This window comes from Poecilia reticulata, linkage group LG22 (assembly GCF_000633615.1).
Source record: "Poecilia reticulata strain Guanapo linkage group LG22, Guppy_female_1.0+MT, whole genome shotgun sequence".
Lineage (NCBI taxonomy): Eukaryota > Metazoa > Chordata > Actinopteri > Cyprinodontiformes > Poeciliidae > Poecilia > Poecilia reticulata.
In genome coordinates, this window is record NC_024352.1 from 9,541,904 (window position 1) to 9,558,306 (window position 16,403).

Below are 16,403 nucleotides of genomic sequence, written 5' to 3' on the forward strand. Positions count from 1 at the left end.
TATAAAAATCTAATGACTTTGTTTTAATAAAATATCGGCAGTAAGAATAAACATCACAAATCAATCCAGCATCTTTTTAATTTGAACGTTTCGACACGGCCGCCATAAAACACGATTTAGATTTGTGCTCCGCTGTTAAGAAATCAGCAGATTTTATTGCCAAGCAAGTTCAATCTTTGTCCCACCCGTTCAAAAATACAAGAGAAAAAAAAAACTTATTTTCATGCAGCAATATTGGATGCAAGTCTTATTCATCAATCAGACAGATGTCTGAACTCCGGTTCAGCCCGTCTCCTGGAGGACAGCGGGTGACAGACGGGGAGTGGGTGGCCTCTCGGTTCGCCTCGGGGATTTCATGCTGCTCAGACAAGCACTCCAAGAATGTCCCACAATCAGAGCCATTGGCTCCCGCTCTGCTGACCCGCTGTGCCGCCATCAGCTCATCAGGAGCCACGCTGTGTGAAAAACACTGCTTTTGCAACGGATTCCCTCCCATGACTCCCTGCCCCCACCCCCCTCGACTCGTTGCTGCCCGCAACTGTCACCAGCTGCCTCCTCGCCGCGGTGCAGACTCAGTGACTCACTCTGTCAGCCCGTCGCTGTCAAAAACAACTGCGGCTCGGCGGGAGGCGGTCATAATAAGGTTGCTCCGGGTTGCTAGGCTGCAGCATGACAGGTAAGGTGTGGGAAAGTGAGATTTGATAGAGAGATTTGTGCTCTCCTGTCTGTCAAGTTACTGAAAAAGTTACAGCCTACTTCCTTTTTTTGTTTTTTTTTTGAGTTTTTTTGACACCCAGTTTAATAGGAAGCTGTCTCTTTGCAGTTAATTCGGGCTGTAAGGCAGCGAGAGAGAGCAAGACTTGTGGAAAGCAGAAAGGAGTTAAAACTTTCAGCGTTTTTTATTTTTACTCTGTTTCTAACTGCTTTCTGTCATGAGATCAGCGAAGCACAGTTGCCGTATGAATGAAATATCGGAGAAGAGGAGACGCCTTACTCTGAATGACGCTGAGCCCAAACAGATGACAGTCCTTCAGCCGGAGAAGATCGCAAACCTGGACCAACAGCTCCTGGCACAGAGTTTTCACCTTCCGAGGGAAATTCAGAAGATTTTAAGTTTTTCTCAGAAAAAACAAAAGTTATAATCTAGGACTGCAACTAACAATTATTTTATAATCGGTTATTCTGGCGATTAATTGATAAAAAATTGGACACATTCTGCTGATTTCTGTTTATTTCACACACAAAACAATTCTACTTATTGAAAAACACTCCTAACATCAACATGTGAAAAGTTCAGCCCTTTCAGTTTGGATTGGCATCAATCAATAATTTTTGGATTAGACATTTAATAATTGGACAGCAAAAGGTACTCAATGGAAGATTTTTTTTTAATTCAGTAGAATTTGAACCAGGTGTAGCTTAAATTATTCCACATGAGGAGTTCTGGGAAGAACATATTTGCAGACAAATAACGTTTTTATATTCAATGAAAAAAAACATACATTTTTTGTTTGGGATTAATTGCTACCCGCAGTTTGTTCTCTCAGCAAATGGCCTTTTTTACACTCTGCATATTCCAGTTAACAATTAATCAATTACTTGACAATTGTTTAGATAAACAATTCATAATAATTAATCCAATTAATCGTTTCAACCCTAGTTATATAAAAAAATACATCCTGTTCAATATCTGACAAGCTATTTTATTCGGTTAATAATTGTTCAAAGATCAACACCATCAGTCGTAAAGGTCAAAGTAACAAACCCTTCTTGTTATATTTTCATATCTGTAAATAAATCACATGTAAAAGAGAAAAAAAGTGTTCACTCACATTGACGACGATGTTGAGGGTGTCATCATTGGGCAAAAAGACACAGACACAGCGGCGGTCCTGCATTGTTTTGTTGTTATGGAAGCTCAGTCTGTTCATCTTCGAGTGGCAGGAGGCGGAACAACGCAGGCCTTTCTCCGCCTGCTATCGGGCCTTCTGGGCCTTGTGACGACCCACCTCCACCGCCGCTGGCTCCGACACCACCACGTCCAGCTCCTGCTGTCCCGGTTCAGCTGTAGCCCAGAGGAGGTCCGACCATGGGCTCGGCAGGCCAAGCAGAGGCGACAGGAGAGGGCATGGGGAACCTGGGTGCAGCAGCGCCGCTGGAAAGACACACAAGACAGGAGTCATGAGACGAAAGCAGGTTTCACTGTTTGAGCAGCAATGGTAGATAACAAATTCACACTGGAAGCATCTGACAGAGCAGAGAGACGGAGAGATGGAAAAGAAAAAAGTAAATATTTTGTGTTTACATCTAGAAACATAGAAAAAACATTTTAGAAGAATGTCAGTGACTCCAGAAAAACAAGTGGCTGGTTTGGAGATGGACGACGTGAGAATGGTGCAGAAAAACTCCCAGCAGAGCGACTCATAAGAGGGTTTTTAAGGTTGAAACAATTAATCAAACCAACCTTGATTCATTTGATTAATCGTGATTAATCAAATTAATCATGATTAATCGATGACTGAAACTAATATAGTAGTCAATTAATTGTTCATTGGAGCAAACTCAAAAAATGGTAATTTGCTGAAAGAACAACACATTCAGAGCAGTAATTCAAACAAAATTGTAAAAAAAACAAAAAAAAAACACACATATATATACACACACACACACACATATAGAGAGAAACATTTTGTATTTAAGATGAAAAACCTTGTTGACTGTAAAAATATGTTTTACCCAGAACTCAAGTGTCACTGTTTTAGTTCCTAAAAAAAAAACTCTACTGTTAAGCACCTTTGCTGTTCAATTAATTTAAAAAGATAAACAGATTAGCAGACACTATTTTTCTCAAACAAGCAAATGTTCTCTAAAGGAATGCTGTTATTGCATTTTAGGCAATGAAATGTTTATTTTGTATTTAAAGAAGTAACTGAATTATTTGCTTATTTGCATCTTTTAGTGTCTTTCTAAAAAAAAAAAAAAGCTTACGAGGTTAAATGAAAAATTGTCAGAATGTGAAAATTTCTTTAATAATCGATCACTGAAATAATTGTTAATGTGGAAGTACTGTATTAGAAACGGTTGATGTTGACAGCGAAGTTCGAAAAAGTGTCTTTGCCACAAAGCGCAGAAAAATGTCAAAATCTAAATCTGCAGGATGGCAGGGAGGACCGATGTGCGGCCCAGGCTAGTTTACAGCCTCTACTTTCTGTTTTTTACAGCCATGCGCAACGTCAACATCTGACAAAATTACATTTGGCGTAGCCTGGTTGATTCGCTCCAAGCCAATAGATGTAATACAGTGAAAATGGTACAACAAGGCAAGTTTGCCAACTCAAAGATCAATAAACTTGAATTTTGTACGGAACAGACATCTTAAATATTCAAAATAAAAACACGACAACCAAAACCCTGTAAATAAAAAGACAATAAAAATCACACAACCAAAACCAGAAATAAGTAGATTATAAACTCTCTATAAGCAAAAATAACCCTTCAAGAAATATGCCTCATCACAATGGAAAATATCACACTCAGTTTAATTGATCATACGGTTAATTTCTTATTCCCACAGGCTTAGTTACTAATTTTTTTTTTTTTTTTTACTTATTTTAAAACTCCAACATTCTCAGAAAGTACAGAAACAACATTTTGATCAAGGTAAACGGGGAGTAAAGACTGTAGATAAAAATATTTTCCACACTTATACTTTATAGTCTAAAGCTATTTTACACTTTTCCAGTCTGCATATGTTGAGACATTAATCTTCCAATAACACATAATTGTCAAGTGATATTTTCAAATTTACTGTCAACTTTGAAAATTTTTTTAACTCAAAAACACGACGGACTGCTGGATGAATGACTGCCCAATCACCGGGCTTTGCAAGTTTTCTGGGGGAAACCTTGCCTTTGGTGTTAAACGTATTTCAGGTGTACTGAAAAGCTTAAATCACTTAAATAAAATGATATCTACATTTGGGGAGAAAATAAATCGCAGTTTCAATCACTGGAAATCCAGTTCCACTGGAACAAAATCAGGTAATACATAGGAGGAAACTGAGCTACCGATGTGAGTAACGGCGCCAACACCTGAACCCTTTTCAATCTGTGTCCTCACAAAAGTACTGCTATTGGTTCCCAACTGCGACTTCTCCTGCAAAACAAGCACTGGGGACAAAGAGTCAACACACCGCAGCTGCACAAACCAGCTGCTCTGGAAGCAGAGAGTCAACTCCCAGCTGGAGCTGCACCTGAACAGGTGTGAGACCTTCACAGGGTGTGAAACGGCTCACGCCAGACAAAAGAATGTCGCAGAACAATCAGGTCACATTATCACGTCTTCCTGCTTAAAGCAGCTCGCCTTGAAGCCGTGCTATCGCTGTAAACAGATAGGATGGACACCAGTGAGGCTCCTGTTACAGAGTGAAAAGTTATTAGCATTTAAAAGGGGGGTTGGGGGTCAGCGAGGGTAAAGCTAACCGAGTTAAACTTAGCTCTGCATCAACTACAGGCATAAAAAGGTGGAAGTTACACTTTAAGGCTGAAAAAGCCACTCAAATTACTGCCTGGACTGATGATAAATAACACCCTGCAGCACTAAAAACCCATTCAGGCTTCGCTCTATCCACTTCTAACACTGCTTTGTTTCTGCAGAGACAAGGAGCACTGTGGCAAAAGCACAATAAATATACATGCTGTAGGCGGGCAGCATCAGTTCTCATTAAAGCCGGTGATTGGATGCACAGCGTGGCAGGCAGGCGAGCAGCCGCTCGGTTTGCTGATGGACCAGGAGGCTTTGCACTGCTGCTGACCTTGGCAAAACACACGCCTTCTGCTCTGCACACAGCCACAGATGTATCTGCACAGGGCCGAAGCTCGATGGGAACCACAAGGCCAGGCAGACGGGCTAACTTATTCCCTCTTTAGCAACCATTTGTCAGGTGTTACTGCAGGACAGTTAGTGGGGTTAATTAGGGGCGAGAAGCAATCTGGTCAATCATCCAGAGAGCTGAGCCATCGGCTGACAAATAAACCAATAGAGACGAATAAAAATGGTGAAATAACAAGTGGTGAAACAACTTGTGGGTGTTTCCCACACCCACAAGTTTAGGGTGTGTGAAAATATGCCGATACCATCTTTAGTACCTTAAATGACCAGTGGAGATTAGGGACGAAACGATTAATTGGAATAATCTTGATTAATCCAATTAATCTTGATTAATCGATTTTTGAAATATTCAACTAATCAATCGCTAACTGGAGTAAACGGACTCAAAAAAAAGTTCATTTGCTGAAAAAAAACCCCCCCAAACATAATCTGACTTACAAAAGGAAAGATGCGTTTTTGTATTTTAGGCAATAACCAGAAATCAGTAATGTTCAGTAAAGGTTAGATGATCTCAAACAGCCTTATGTAACCACATGGCTTCATGTATCACGTTCACACACCTACTGCTGTCAGTAAGTGGATGGCCTTTACTCACTTTGGTTCATAGAATTGCCTTAGCATTGCATCTTCAAATATGAAACTGAATCTGGACCAGAGAGGTTCAAGAGTCGTTTTTACCAACTCTAAGTCAAACATCAAATCCTTCGGTCTAAGTCCAAATCGAACATAAAGTCTTTTACACCAAGTCCAGGCCAAGTCCCTGGACTCGATGTTCTGCCTCTGGTACTGCATGAATGAGACTCAAGGTCTGAGACCACGGGTTAAAGTCAACTCAAATTATTTTGTGACCCAAGTCAAGTGTCACATTGACATGCGAGTTATCATCTGTGCCCTGGACTTCGCAGACATGATAAAAGTGCTAATTTATCACGTCAATTTATCATGAAATATAAAAGCTAATAATCATGTTAGAGTCAGCGGTAATCCAAACATAACTGCACATAAACATCATTAATGCGTTTAATGTAGGGCAGGAAAAGTCAAATGTAGTCAACATGTCTACCATTTCTACTGTGATGATCTTAAAACCAAATGTCAAGGTGGACTTTCTTTCAGGCTGTTTAGAGGAGAAAGTGCTGTATAATCAAATTCAACTGTTTTACTACAGTGAAGTGAGTGAGGTACGATGTGATGTGATGTGATGTGATGTACAAGTCCAAATCACCCTCGACTCTTCAAATCTTAACCTGAGCACACTTATGCCTTGTTCATACGGCAAGGTCTTTATGCCAAGTTTTATCCCTATTTTGGCCATCTAACAATATCACAGTCACCCCAGTTATTGGGCTGGCTCTTAAGATCGTCTTAAGAGATTTTCCTGCCATATGTGGCGAGTTAAGAGTGATCTGGTCTGCTCAGGATGTCGGGACAGCTCTGATTTAATATCAGGGATATTCAAGATGTCCTTGAAAACCCCACAGTTAAAGTAAGGATATCGCAACTTGTGTGGTGTTGTCCCAACGACGAATGAGAAGGCAGCTTGCTGAATGTGTAGCCAATCAGAAAGTGAGGTGATGGAAACATGGAGTGGAATAAAGAAGACAAAATGACTGCAACGGCGCACCAGACAGTCCAGTGAACACCAGATTGGAGATGCATCGATCAGATATTAATATCTGTATCAGTCATGATATTGAAATAAATTCTGTATCCGGTATCGGTGACAATATGCCCGATCTAATTAACTAATCCAATGAACAAATTAAACTTGGGTTGACTTTATATGTTTGACCAAGCTTGTGAAGGTATTGGCTTATTTAATCGCCCTTAAATAAACCAATAGCATCACAAGCTTGGTGCAGAGTTATCAAATAAATTGGTAATTCAGTACATTTATGTCTGTGTTTAACAAAAGAAACCTTTCAAGTCAATTCAGCAATGTTCTTCTGTATCACATTGGTATCGGCCGATACTAAACTTAAGATATCTGTATCAAAAATGCAAAAAAAATGGATTGGTACATTGCTGCAGTTTTTTTCTCTATTAAACACCATCCACAAACTATCACAACTGTTTCTTCTTCCTAGGTGGCCATATTTGTTTACTCTGAACTCACGTTTGGTCCCAAGAGATTTTGCGAGATTTCCGGTCTGACCTCTGGCCTATCAAGTTTTGAAAATTGGACAATAATTTAAAAAATCTTGCCACGTGACTCAGGCACTAGGGAATACAGTGTACCTCTGTCACAGCCACATCTTTCTCTTTACGATTCAGATGTGCTTACAGAGTCAGAGAGAAAGAGAGGCTCAGGAAGGCAGAAGGAAACCTCAGCTGCTCAGAAAGGAACCACTGTGTATTCACATCAACTTAACAAAACCGTCAGGTACAGTGTTCATCAAAGCAAAGAAAACAGAAAGAGAAGAGGATGGATCCACACAGCGACGAGCGAGACGGCAGGAGGGTGGGAGATTTGAGCCGGGAAGCGTCCAGAGCTCAGGCATGAAAAAGGAAAAAGAAAAACTGCTGCAGTCAGGAGAATTCCTCGCTAACATCTGCTTCTCATTCCCACAATGGCGGCCTTTGATTCCTGATGTGCACGACCCACCACACAGACACTACCTCCATGTGCCCTCCACCTTCTGACAAAACCCTGAAACATGGAACGGCACGTGTGAGCTGTAATCCTCAAACAAAAACTCAACCCTCACTGGACGAGGAAAGAAAGAAATTAAAGTTTTTTTATTACTTAGTTTAAGTGGTCATTTATTTGATCAAAAAAATTAATATACTTCTATACTTGGCAATTCTTTCCGATTGGCAACAGTGGAAGTCTTCATTTAGAAAGTTGTACTCTATTTTTTATAGAAACTGACTGCTGCGCTGAACAGGAACGTTTTCAGCTTGATTGGTCCTGACCGGCCAGAAATTCAAAAAAATCCATCCGTCAGAAGTCTCAGCTGTCAACCAATGTGGCAAAATGTGACAAGGTGGCGGTGGCAACAACACTCTTTGGTATAGAAGTTGCTACTGTCGTAAGAAGTTTTACATTTCTGTCATTGACGATACTTTAAACGCCACTGAGGTGTTTAAATTAAGAAGTACATAAAGGTAAAAAGCAGGACAAGTGTATTTCTGGACATTTCTAGACATCCGGGCTGCGAAAGAGCAGGAGAGAGCAAAGCTAGTAATAGATACCAGGAAGGATGAATGGAGTAGAGCCGATGTAGCTTTTTGAAAATCTCAAAACAAAGGGAAAGGTCTACGAAGTGAGTATATATCAGAAACTGTTGCTAAGCAATGATAGCCATTTTAATAACTAATATAAAAAATCCAGCACAACTTATGCAGTCAACTCTGTAATAATTTTGTCTTCATTTAAAATGTCAGCAAACTCAGTTCAATTTGTTTCTAAAAATGTTTTATTTAATGGTGGGATTCAGTTAACATGTTTAATTACAGGGTCTGTGATTAATTAATCAAAATTAATTGCATTTTAATTGAAAACTAAATATCGGCAAAGTATTTTGAATTCAAAAATCCCTTTTTGTTGCTAAATTACAGGCTTTTGTATCAGATTGTGCATCAGATTTACGGGTGTACCTGAAACATACAGACACAAAGGTTCCGGCTTTGGACTAAAAAATAACATCAAAAAATGCTTGATTGTGTTAAAATCTACATAATTAATCAAAATTAATTATTTAAGTCCCGGCCCAAATTTTATTATATTTTTCAAAGAGAAAGCTGAAATGGCAGATTAGAGACTGGAAGTTGTTCACAAAGGTTTACGTCCCTAAAACGACCTTGGTGCTTCACTGTTTAAAGCAATTTAAGCTCCATGTGCTGCCAAAATGTGCCTACATCAAAATAGGGTTTCTATAGAGACAGCATCATTTTATAAACAATCATCAGCCTCTAAATCCATGTGGAGTAACCTCCTTTTTCTTCTTTAATTCCCTGCCAGGAGACCAATAAATCAGTTCCTGACAAATGTTGCTGAGCTGACAACTAGTTGAAATCACATTGGTCACAACCTGGCTTTCCGCTAACAGCACTGCTTCCTTTCTTTCATGTCCTGTCCTGAAAACACGGTGTGCTGCACTTTATAAACTAGCCTCAATCGTGGTTTTTTTGCCTGTCATAGCTGTATGTGGAGCCACTGATAAATAAGCAACTAAACTGCCTGTAACAGCAGACATGTTGACGTGCTACTCTTTAGTGTTTTAAGCCCAAGTTTAAGAAAACACAGCTTGTTTAAGACACTTCTGATCCCTTTCCCACAGGATTATCTACTAGATATTTTTTATGCTGACACAATTTCTTTTTTTTCCTTGTTCAAGAAAAAAAGCTTTATCAAGGAAAGCAATCGAAGAGATCCTCCACAACACAATAGACACAATAAATAACACAATCTACATGTTTCCGGATTCCAAATCAGCAACGCAATGTTTGAAATACTCGGGTCTCTGCCTTGATTACTTAACGCTTACAAGCTGCTGAAGGTCAGGCCTGTAAACAGGAGATTACTGGGAGGCTGAGGTATGATGTCTTTAGAAAAGCACCGAAATAATCCTGGGTGGCTTCAGGTTGAACTACTGGCACATGAAAATGCTGTTTCAGGAATTAGTCTTTCAGGGAGAAGTAATTCCCCATGGAAATAATCCTTTTAATCCTTCTAGGTACTAAATTAAAATTTGTTATGGATTTAAACAATCAGATTGGCAACCGCCATCCTTGAAATATGTGTCTGCCAATGTTGGTTGACTTTACACATCCTTTATTAGCCCCAGGAAGAAGGACTCAAACTGTTCAGAGTGAGACATTTTAACTTCAGAGTGTATTTTGGAAGATAAATCTGAATAAAGTGTAGCAACCCCTAATATTTCTGCTATTGCTAGTCTTAAATGATATAGTGGGTATTTTTCATTTTAGTTCTTCACTGGACATAACTGGCGATGCGTTAACCAGAAAGTAGAAACAGATTGTCATCCGGAAACGATCCACAACATGTACTAGCAACACTCCTTCAGAGTTTCTGCAGGTCTCACCAGCTCAAATTTGAGACTTTTTAAGATCTTTATGAGGTCATATTGAATGTAATTTAAGACCTGTATCGCTACAGAAATGTACTAGCTTTTCCGAACTTGCTAGTTAGCCAGCAAGGATATATTAGCTGCCAGTTACCGACAGCCTCAACCGTCTTGAGTCACAGAAGATGTCTGCACACAACTCAAACAAAAAAACAATCCCACAAGAAAATAAAATACAAAGTATATATGAGATTAAACAGTCCTGATACGACAAAACTTAAGACTTGTGATTAACGTATTTAAGGTCAACTTATTTCTTTAAAATGAATTTTAAGGCCTCAGTTTTAGATTCGGAAATTTGTTTTTAAGGATCCACGGATACCCTGTGGAAGTTGCTACTGTGGGGAAGAAGACTCAACATTATCAAACCTTCCTCTTAGGTGAGGTGTTTAAAATAAAGTCGGAAAAAGCAGAGCCATAAGAAGATGTTTTAAAGGAAGCTGAATGTTTCTATAAGATGTTGAGAGACGACTGTGGTTCGCTCAGACAGTGAAGGAGCGAGGGAGAGCTAAAGAATGCCGCATTGTTGATCTGTTTTATTATTCTGAGCTCTCAACGCGTCACTGTGAAATGCTGACAATCTTTTGGAAATGTCAGAGCTGCGTTCTCAAGAATGCACACAATCATGGCTGTTGTTTTGTTAATGCAAGCCACGCTAACCTTGCTAGCTGCTAATATACGTTGACAAAGACAATTTATTACTTGCTTAGGTCTTAACTGTAGCGCAAAAGATTTAATATTTATTTTAACTGTATTTTTTGTTTGCCTTTCTCGAGTGTTTAAGTCAACAATGTCTTCCAATAACAACATAAATATCTGGTCATATTTTCAAACTTCCTGTCAACTTTGAATTGTTCATGTTTTCCACTAAAAAGAAAACGAGCCCTCCAAACAGCCGGGCGACGCAACATCTCTCCTTCTATACCACTGCCGTCATTTGCAAGGTGGAAATATATGTAAATAAGGAAACAACAAAAACAACCACCAAAGTTAGTCGTATATTATAACTGCTCTTCAGCGCCGTCACCGCGCTTTGAATCGCATCCACTCAGGTAAATCCGGCTTTTAAAATCTTGTTTCCGAAGCAGTGATCGAGAAGAGTGCAAGGAAAGTTCCCTTTTAGGTTAATCAACCTTTCCGTCTTCAGCACGTTGAATGGCATTTAGACAAACTGCCACATATTCAACAGCTAAACGTTTCTCTTCTATAGCAAAATAAAGTACCTGAAGTATGAAGAAGCAAGTTCTCAGAGAAGTCCCGACTTCAGCTCAAATTGGAAAAATGACTTTTAACAAGTACAGCATCTGGCATCCATGTGGCTCAGAGCAAATACTGAGACACACACACACACACACGCACGCACGCACACACACACACACACACACACACACACACACACACACACACACACACACACACACACACACACACACACACACACACACACACACACACACACACACACACACACATGCAGACAGGCATACCTCAAGCTGCCAGCGCTGCCAGACATGTTTGAACAGAGTCAGCAGTCGCTCCCTTCCCTCCCCGCCCAGCATTCAGGCTTGGACTCAGCATGAGTAACCTCACAAAACTAGCAGTCGCAGTGCAACACACCACAGAAACATCAACCCAGCCATTACGTATGCTAGAAATAGTGCGAGTGCCCTCAAAGAAGGGGGTAAGGAGAGGAAAAAAATGAACAGCAATTACAGCAAACCTCAACCAAATGCTGTGTGTTTTTTTTTTTTTTGTTTTAAGATTAAGTTGAAAACTTTCTGTTGCGGCTAGATAAAAAAACACAGTTGAAGGAGGTGAAGTAATCCGTTTCCTGTCGGCAGCTTTTGTTTCCCTTTGTTTAAGCCGTCACACCTGAGGAGTGACAGGAAGTTTGCGAAACAGTTGTGAAAATCGGGAAGGAGGACATCCACGCGCATCTGCAGTAATTCAGCGTTGAATCGCATATGAAGATTACCCCGATAAAAAAAAAAAGTAAAATGCAAAGCCAACTTGGTGTCCGGTGTTTGACCTACATGTGGAAGCGTCTCTCAGGAACACATAATCCTGCAACCAATCCTGCTGAAGCAAACAAAATATCCTGAAGGAAACCCTAAGAGCCGCAGTGAGAAGCATGTGAATCTAGCTGATAACATCCTCGAGAGAACGCCTGCAGGTTGAATCCCTTTGGTCCACTTCCTTGTAAACACTTCACCCCGAGTCGCCCAACAAGCAAGACGGGAAAAAACAAGGACAGAAGGAGACAAATGCAGGAAGAGCCGACCCAATTCCCTCCCACTTCGTCTCCTTGGTGAAACCTGCGGTGGTGATGCGAGGAGCCACAATTTAGCATCTCTGCAGTTAAAGTAAGGACATCCAGCTCCAAGGTTTGCACACGCAGAGCCTAAGCAGCCGTAAAAGATAGTCAAAACACATTAAGGATGGAGCGTTTATATGATTCAGGTCATAAACCTTCCTAACATACAAGGTGTGAATATTAAAGCAGCAACAAGGACCGAGCCCAGAGCACCCCGGATAGCTTACACCAAGAGAATGTGCACACCCTCACTCTCTAGACCGGTGGAAGATAAGACGCGCAGTCGCATAATAACAGATAGAGTTTCTCATACCTCAGTACAAACTGTAATCTTGTTCTTTCCCATGGAGCTGTCATGTTATTTTAATATAATCGGTCACTTTGTCTTGACACTCCAAATACAGTCCATCCTTCATCTAATCTTCCAGCGACGAAGCTAAAGGAACGCTACGAGATAAAGTCAGAGAGTTCTGCTTCTCAATCGAGTTCGATTAATAAAAAAGAAAACTCCAAGCATAAGAATAAAAGATCTACATGCTGTTGCTGCACCACTCTAGACAGATGGTTAAAAAGAAAAGGTGCTATACTTTTAAATCACTGCGGAGTAAGACTTACTCCTCTGAGCACAAACGCTTCAGGTTTTGGGAAAAATGTAGGTTTGAATCTGACAGGAAACGAAAGAATGACAAGATTATTATCTTTTTTTCTTGCATTTAATTTCTTTGCACCTCTGATATTTACAGATGGTAAAACATGGAGAGTTTTGGTGTGAAAACTAGAATAGCACCATCAAGCTAGCACCGCTTGTGTTCATCCACAGAGACCAGAGCAGCAAAATGTTAGAATATCCTGTGGAATAAACACCTTGAAAACAACTACTGGAAACAACTACTACTCTTCTATTTTCTATTGATAATTTTCTCTTTCTGCCAGTAACTTTGAAGATTTGGTTGTTTTGTACCCGACTTCGGTCGATGATGCTGGTTTTATTCAGGGTCAAGACAAAGGACCAACCAGCCAAAAAAAAATGGGATCAGAACCAAAATAAATGGATGTGAGATGTAGTAGATAGTTTTTAGAAAGTATTTTACCAATACATTTAAGCAACAGGAGGAATTGTTATAATTTTTTGTTTTAAATTGAAGGAATCAGATCAGCCTTAACATTCAAATCATCATCTAATTCTGGTTTGTGTGTAGACGATATAGCCTGAAATTGACATCGTAGGTTATGTCTTGTTAATATTTCAGGTGTACAACGTGTTGTACTCACTGGTAAAACGTTCAAAGTAATGTTAAAATTTTCACACATGGCTCGGAAAAGCAAAGATCGCATCCAGAAGTTACAGAAACGATGCTGCAAAGACTCCGGAGAACTTTAATGACAATGGCAGAGAGAGGGTCTGCCTTGTGTAATTACGGACCATCCCACTGACATTCCAACTGACTCATCTGAATGACTCAGGACACACACACACACACACACACCAGGAATTTTTGTTTGCTGTTCACACACACACACACACACTTCCTAAGTGCTTCCTGCCCGGTTCTTCCTGCGCAGACGACACCTGCTCCATCACTTCCCTTCCAAATTAGCTGTTTTCTTTTAAACAAAAAGTAACAGAGCTGAGAGAGCGACTTGTTTTTCCTTCCCTCTCTGGAGCGGAGCCCTGGAGGACTAGTTTGTAGAACGTCAGCGGGTCAAAGGGGGGTGATTAACCTGCCCGTAAAGCCAACTGGATGTGCTCCAAGACCTAAACAGTGGGGGAATCCCCCGGGTTGAACGATAAATGTACAGCGAGCCAAAGAAATAGAAAAAAAATAAACCTGTTTGAGAAACAAAGGTAAACAGTTTTTTTCGGGGGGGGGGGTCACATGCCATTCATGCGTTGTGTAATAATAGTGTTAATGTCATTAGTGACTTGGCAAACGACAAAGTGAGCTAAARCAACCAGCCAGAGGATATGAGTTTGACTGTCGTGGTGAAACGCCTCAAGCCGACACACGCTCCGACGTCTAACTCAGAAACAATGCATACCAGACTTGATGAACCCGAACCGTGTTTACAGCTTTAAATAAACTACAGACCGAGAAGGAGAAAACAAGCCTGTTTGCTCTGCACTGCTTTCTGGTCTAATATTAAACAGAAGTGGAGGGGGCATTTTTAACATTCCCGAGTGGAGAAATCTAATTACCACTAAAACTAACAAACTAGAGTTTGCGAGATCATAATAACTGCATGAGGCTAACGTTTTCATTCTTTCWAAGCTCTGAAAGCTACGTCTGAGTGTGTGGTAATCACACATGTGTAACCCCAATGAGACGACTTCCCTTCACTGTATAATAAAGATGGATTAAGGGACTAACTAAGTGACATATTCACACCCTACGGAGGATGCCGAGTTGTTTTATGGATAACTTTAATTCCAGAAGAGTGGAAGCTTGAGCTATAAAGCAAATATTTTGGACCAGTTAACCTAYTTTGGAGCGACGATTTCTGCTCCATAACATAACACTGAAACATAACATTCAAAGTGAGTGGACAACAACATGTCAACCAGCATCGCTGCCAGTAATCAACAAAAAATAGTCTAGATTTTTCCCTACCAAATCGTGTAACGCTCAAATTCGCAAAAAAAAAAAAAAAAAAAAAAAATTAAAGATGCTGTCCACTTCCATATTTTATGTCTGCTGACAATAAACAACGTCCCGGCTTCTACTGTAGAGTTTTTCAAAATACAAAGTTTATTTAATGTGCAGACGGAACGGGAAAAAAGACTAATTCTGCTATGTTTGTCATGTATTTGGGTCGATGACATCACAAGAGGCACAGGAATTGAATTAGTAAACACTATGGCAGAGGAGTGAGTTTTTACAGACTTTTTAAGGCAGATTCAGGAAACTCTTGAGCTGCAAGACATTCAACATTCTTGGTCAGAGCCACACCAATAACCCCCAAGCCCSGATGAAGACAAATGTTGACAACAAGAATGACTAAAATTAATTAATTCTACTAAAATTAGATGGGGTTTTTTGGATCACCTCAAGTTTTTTTTTTTTTTTTTTGCAGTATCTACTGTGTCATGGCRTGCTGTCTGAGCTCATACTTTTTTTTCGCTTGCTTTGCTTTCCTCTTCTGTGGACTGGAAGAGAAAATAAGAAAAAAAAAAATAGGGGTATAGCCAAAAACTCTAATAAATTGCCTTAAGTGATGTCAYCAGAGATGTGTGCGCACGGAAGCCTCCTTTTAGAAGGGAAGGTTTTCTCATTGGATAGAAATGGTAAAACTATCAGAAAAATTGCCCATGGCATATTTAATAAGCTTAAGTATACCTGAAGTGAATATGGTTAGTGTTATGGAAGAGTCTGTTTAGTAACTTTAACCACACAGAGGCTAGCTGAGTGTAAAAAAAAGAAAAAGACTGCTGCGGCAGTAAAAGTCTCAACTCATAAAGACGGATAAATGCTTAAAAGTATGAAGAAAGCGAAACAAAACCCACCTTTACACGGCTAAAACAAGTTATTCCTTTCAAAACGGTATATCCAAACACTTCCCTTGAGAGCGAAAAACAGGATGAAATCCCACAGTTTGGAAAAGTCTGCTGGTAGTTTGGGAAAAGCGTCGTCGTTCCTCCGCCTCCGCTGTAGCCGCTGTGTCCCRGCCAGCAGCCCTGCATAGGAATACATGTGCGGTGAGAGGGAGCGGGAAAAGGAGGGAGGCGAGGGGAAGATGGAGGCTCTCTGTTTGCTTCAAGCTAACATTACAGCAACGTCTTACATCAACCGAGGCACTAGCTTTACTAAAAAATGTCTTCAGTAGTATAATTAGAATCTAAATTACATTCCAAACGTCGAATATCGCCTCTGTTTCGGCGGGACTCCCCCCCTCTGAGAGCATCCCGACTTGGTATCTCCCACGGCTGCCTCTCATTCCGTTCCTCCCAACTGTGCAGGACTGGAGCCCCGCTGCAGTAAATTTGGAAGTGTTGGTCGGAAGAAGCGGTAACAGCGATGACTGCGTGTATTAAAAGAGCTCTAAGAACAGTTTTAAAATGTAGGACGCTTTATTTTTACGCCATGATGCCAAATGAGTCAGTTGGCTGTCTG

The 16,403-nt window shown here is 40.3% G+C and overlaps 1 protein-coding gene across 2 annotated transcripts in view; it reads right to left on the minus strand.

The window, feature by feature from the left end:
* frmd6 (FERM domain containing 6) overlaps window positions 1-15,965 on the minus strand; it is a 32,322-nt gene extending 16,357 nt beyond the window's left edge. For both annotated transcript variants that reach the window (XM_017302439.1, XM_008399012.2), the window contains exons 1-3: window positions 15,797-15,965; window positions 1,833-2,155; window positions 995-1,085 (exon numbers count right to left, since the gene is read on the minus strand). In XM_017302439.1, coding sequence (XP_017157928.1) covers window positions 995-1,085; window positions 1,833-1,931 — 190 coding nt within the window. In that variant the 5' untranslated portion in view covers window positions 1,932-2,155; window positions 15,797-15,965. The remainder of the gene's footprint in view (window positions 1-994; window positions 1,086-1,832; window positions 2,156-15,796) is intronic.
* Window positions 15,966-16,403: the final 438 nt, after the last annotated feature.